This window comes from Montipora capricornis, chromosome 12, assembly GCF_036669925.1.
Source record: "Montipora capricornis isolate CH-2021 chromosome 12, ASM3666992v2, whole genome shotgun sequence".
In the NCBI taxonomy this organism is placed as follows: domain Eukaryota; kingdom Metazoa; phylum Cnidaria; class Anthozoa; order Scleractinia; family Acroporidae; genus Montipora; species Montipora capricornis.
This window is the reverse complement of record NC_090894.1, coordinates 16044340-16049339: the sequence shown is the minus strand read 5'-3', so window position 1 is coordinate 16049339 and position 5000 is coordinate 16044340. Positions and strand designations below refer to the sequence as shown.

At 39.6% G+C, this 5000-nt stretch overlaps 1 protein-coding gene across 1 annotated transcript in view; it reads left to right on the top strand.

The window, feature by feature from the left end:
* Positions 1-5000, top strand: part of LOC138025478 (poly(A) polymerase type 3-like) — a 9412-nt gene that overhangs the window by 1565 nt on the left and 2847 nt on the right. Inside the window, exons 4-6 of the mRNA XM_068872679.1 lie at positions 2055-2121; positions 3036-3117; positions 3517-3626. Coding sequence (XP_068728780.1) covers positions 2055-2121; positions 3036-3117; positions 3517-3626 — 259 coding nt within the window. The remainder of the gene's footprint in view (positions 1-2054; positions 2122-3035; positions 3118-3516; positions 3627-5000) is intronic.

The following is a 5000-nucleotide window of genomic DNA, read 5'->3' as shown; positions in this document are numbered from 1 at the left end:
CCATGTCAATCAAAGGGTATGAGCAGGGTTTGAGCCAGAGCACGAACTTGTGACATTCTCTCCCGTGCAGGATGATTTGTCCCTTAAAATTAGATGGACAGGCCTTAAATGTACCCCAAAGTCAAAACTAAATGGTAGAAGTTTATGCAAATTCATACCGATCAGAAAACCAGGACAGTGTAATTTTAAAAATAACATATTTTTTTGCTGGCTAGCATTTTACATTTTCATATTATTATTATCATCACTAGAAAAACTGAATAAAAATTGTTTATCGGTGCCTTATCGGTGCCTTATCAGTGTGGGAGGCGCGGTGGCCTCATGGTTAGTGCGCTCGACTCCGGATCGAGTGGTCCGGGTTCGGGGCCTGGCAGGGGACATTGTGTTGTGTTCTTGGGCAAGACACTTTACTCTCACGGTGCCTCTCTCCACCCAGGTGTATAAATGGGTACTGGCGTAATGCTGGGGGTAACCCTGCGATGGACTAGCATCCCATCCAGGGGGGAGTACAAATACTCCTAGTCGCTTCATGCTACAGAAACCGGAGATAAGCGCCGGCCTGATGAGCCTTCTGGCTCGTAAGCGGAGACTTTACTATCAAAAACAGCATTCTCTCACTTCCTGATCCTTAAACAGCATTCCAAACATGTCACATAATTATTTCGATGGCTTGAAATACTAATAACCAAGTGAGAATCACTTTAACCTTATTTGGAAGTAAAATGAGAACTGCGTTGAGCTCATGTCTTGCTTGAGATACGCACATGTTTACAGCTCGTTTTACTTGTGGCCCGAAGTGCTCTGCTGTTTGTCATCGGATATATTCTTTGGAACAATGTCCAAGAGGAAAATCTCAAGTTATTTTGGAAGCGAAAGAGGTAAAACCATCGACCAAGAAGTAGAAAAAAAAACTGAAAACGAGTTCATACATGAGGAAGAATGGCGAGAAGAAAATGATGCTGGGCACCTCACAATTTCCAGACAAAATGTTTGAATGATCACAATTGGTTCCGGTGCGAAAATAACGCAATGTTTTGTCACTTTTTCCGACTGGGGAAAAAAAAGCCCTTGCGGGCGGCAAGGCTGCACAAATTTTAAAAGTACAAGTGCCACAGAAGGACAAATTGTCTCCTGAGGCAATAAAGCTGGCTCAAACCTTGGTATAAGTCTTCTACGAGCCTAGAAGGCCCATCAGGCCGGCACTTATCTCCGGTTTCTGTAGCATGAAACGACTAGGAGTATTTCTACTCCCCCCTGGATGGGATGCTAGTCCATCGCAGGGTTACCCCCAGCATTAAATTCGCCGGTACCCATTTATACACCTGAGTGGAGAGAGGCACCGTGAGAGTAAAGTGTCTTGCCCAAGAACACAACACAATGTCCCCGGCCAGGACCCGAACCCAGACCATTCGATCCAGAGTCAAGCGCACTAACCATGAGGCCACCGCGCCCTGGTATGACAGTGGGTAATGTGCATAAAATTAAAGCATTTAAAGTGGCGGTGGTGTGAGGAAAATTAAACATTTTACACAATTTACATGCAGGTACGATTTATCGGCCTGACAAAACTGGCTGACAAATCATACCATGAAAACCGTCATTAACATATTCTTCATTCCCCATTATCTTACCGCTTCCCTCTTGATGATGATGATAATAAGTATAATGTTATCATCATCTTTATTATTGCGTTTTATAATTATATGTACAGTGTACATGTATATCAGTTTAAATCTCTAGCTTTGAATGGTTTTTGGTCCTTCCACTTTTGTGCGATGCTTTGATAGCAGTCAGATCACCCGTGGTTGGGATTTAAATAAATCAGAAAATCAATCCATAGCGTAATTACAACACAAAAATTAAGCATTCTCCTATGGGGTCAAAAAGGTTGCTTGCAGCTAGTGCATTAGTAGATTTTGGCCACTGTATAACTACATTATGGTTTGTACAAAGTACCAGTAATACTGTACTATACATGTAATTATACAGTGAAGCAAATTAATTTCAACCTTATGCAGTTCAAAAGAGTTTTTTGTTGATTTACTTGTAATCAGGATGGTTGTCCTTGCAAAGCTTAATACTTTGGTCAAACAATGGATTATTGACATCAGTAAGGCAAAGGTTAGTTTAGTCTCTTATTCCGGACAATTGCGGTAATGTTGGGTCGCTTGACATAATTTTGGGTGGGAAGGAAGTAGACACTTCATCATTGTATCTTGAATAATGGCCATTTGTAGGAGCAGGGTTGGTGCAGTGGAGAGAGCACAATACATGTACGTGTAATTATTCATGTCTCCCAGCAATGAGGCCTTGGATCCAATGCTACAATTAATGACACTACACTACACTACATTTAAGGACAGTGCCTACTTTTGTTATTGCGCATATGTTCTGCGCATCTCCAAATACTCGGGTTTCCTATCGGTGATGCTTACTAATGCAGGGATATTTTTGCACGGTTTAAAACTATGCATAGAGAGTAGATCTTTGTAAGTACTCTTGGTATCCAAAAAGAAAATTGGAGGTAACCATGGATTCTTTAGAGATGATTAAGCTTCAATATGAGAAAGAACGCCATACATTACTTTGTATTTTAGAGCTTTTCACAGATATTGTTCATGAATTATCTTTGACAAATGCATTGTCACCCCCAATTTTCTTTTTGGATTTCAATAGCATTTGTTAAGATCTACAGTTCTGCATAATCATAAATCGGGGCAAAATACCTTTGAATTAGTAGGCACCGGTTAAGTTTGTTGGTTCTCTTCTGTGCCTTCTGCATTTTGTGATTTACCCTTCCTTAAACAAACTTTTTGTTCAACCTGATTTAATTTAATTTGTGAAGTACAGTGTATCGTTGTAGATGGACTAGCAGCTGCTTAAAATTGCATATTGATTTTATCGTGGATGGTGGCAGTTGATTCTTTGCATTTGTGTGAATTTGTTTCTTCTAAGGACTGCCACTCCAACAAAAAATAACTTTTACTCTTTTACTCTGACTAATCAACCAGGTTTTGGTTTATACTTTGATGTAGAACATGTCAGAATCTAAAGCAGTTTTAGTTGGTGGAAAGATTTTTACATTTGGTTCATATAGAATGGGTGTGCATGCCAAAGGTTAGTTTTAACACCTCTCTATGGTATATGGTTTGTTACGTTGTATCAATGATAGCCAGCAAACTCAAGTTTAAACTTTGTTCATGATGCACTGTAATTATTTACTCATAAGCCGAGTTGTTTTCTCAGAAAATTAGAGTGGTACCTGATAAGAGAATTTCAACCAAGGAGGTTCTGCTTACATTTACATGTATATCAAGAGTTAAAGCAATGATGATTAAAACAATAATAAGCTCCTTTTCAGCTTATAGCCAAGCTAGGTAAAGAAATGCAGTACATGTACTGCAGTGTTGTTGCGATATTAGGATCAGTTTTTAAATGTGGTATGGTCGTTTTTTTACCTATATAAGATGGACTTTAGTGTTGTTAAAAAGTTCCTTTCGCTAATAACTTTCCTAGGTTCTGCTATCGATACCCTTCTTGCTGCTCCCCGCCATGTTGACCGCAGTGACTTTTTTGGAACATTCTATGAAACTCTAACAACTAATGAAGATGCCAAGGAATTGAGGGTAACTTTAAATACTCCTTTTCTTCATTAAACAAATTTTTGTGGTAATTATTATAAAAGAAAATATTTGTGGCATGAAAGGCAGAACGGATACTTTCACTTATACATTTGGTAGCGTAGGCGTTTGCTTTGAATTCCCTTTATAATCTGTGCGAATTGAAAAATTTGTTTCTTTCGTTTGACTTTCCGTGCAACGTTTGTAAAAAATCGTTAGAATGGAAAGCATAGCTGTGTGAAAAATTTGAGTGACCGTTCGGACGGTTAGTGCCAGCCATTTGCTCGGTTTGAACCATCCTTTTGCTCAGTTGGCCATGCTAACAGCTATTGAAATTGAAACTATCATGAATTTTTTTTTCTCCACAACATTGGCCATGTGTGTTCAAATGTCCTCTGAAAATTAAGAGTTTGCTATCAGGGAGCTTTTGCAATTATGATGCGGATAAAGCCAACAATTTCCGTGATCGTAACTATTTCATGATCATGCCATCTTGTTTGCATGGAGCAGTGCTGGCGAATATTAATAAGCAGTAGCTGGGTTGAAAAGAATATGGTTTGAGAATGAAAGTCTATGCTCGCGTTGTCGTCAAATCTTTATTTTCCTGTGCAATTTTTCAACAAAAGTATTCGTAAGGCACTGCCATGGTTTCTTCTCTTGTGGGAGAGATTAGTCACGTGCTAAGCAACTAGATTGCTATCTACCGCTACGTCATGGCAAAGGAATGTTATTTATTGGACTGAGAAAGTTTTCATTAAGGGAATAATTGTTGGCAGCTAGTTTTTCTGTGTAACTGATGGATTCAGTAACTAATATCACGCGTTACATTACATCTGCGAAGGGGAGTTCTGCAAAGGAGACCAGCAATAGATGGGTGGAGCACAAAACCACAAAGTACATGTAAACCGGGCGCGTGTTGTTGTAAGTGGGTCATGAAACATGCATTAACAAAACAACCACACAAACTATCACTAGGACAGATGTAAACAGTTACCTTACAGCTCCTGAGAATGGCAGGATATTGGGTAGTTACCGTAATTTCCGGCGGATTACCCGCGGTAATGCGTTAATTTTCCAGTACCAATCACAAATCGCTATCTTATTTTCAAGCATCATTTGCAACAGAGATGGCGGACAAGGACCAAGGGGACGTCGTGGTTGTTAATGAACAGCCACAAACCTGATCAGCGAATAGGAAGCAAGGCCATGTCTTAATCATTATCGCTGTTTGGAGGTGTCTGGTTCAATAGCGTTTAAAATTCCTGCAAATTGATCCGAGCTCATAATCATCATCTCCTAAGCGCGGATGTATCTTGCAAAGAACATACCCTTTTCTACACGTTCTCTTAACCATTCTTTGGTTTTGCCTTGTGTGAATAC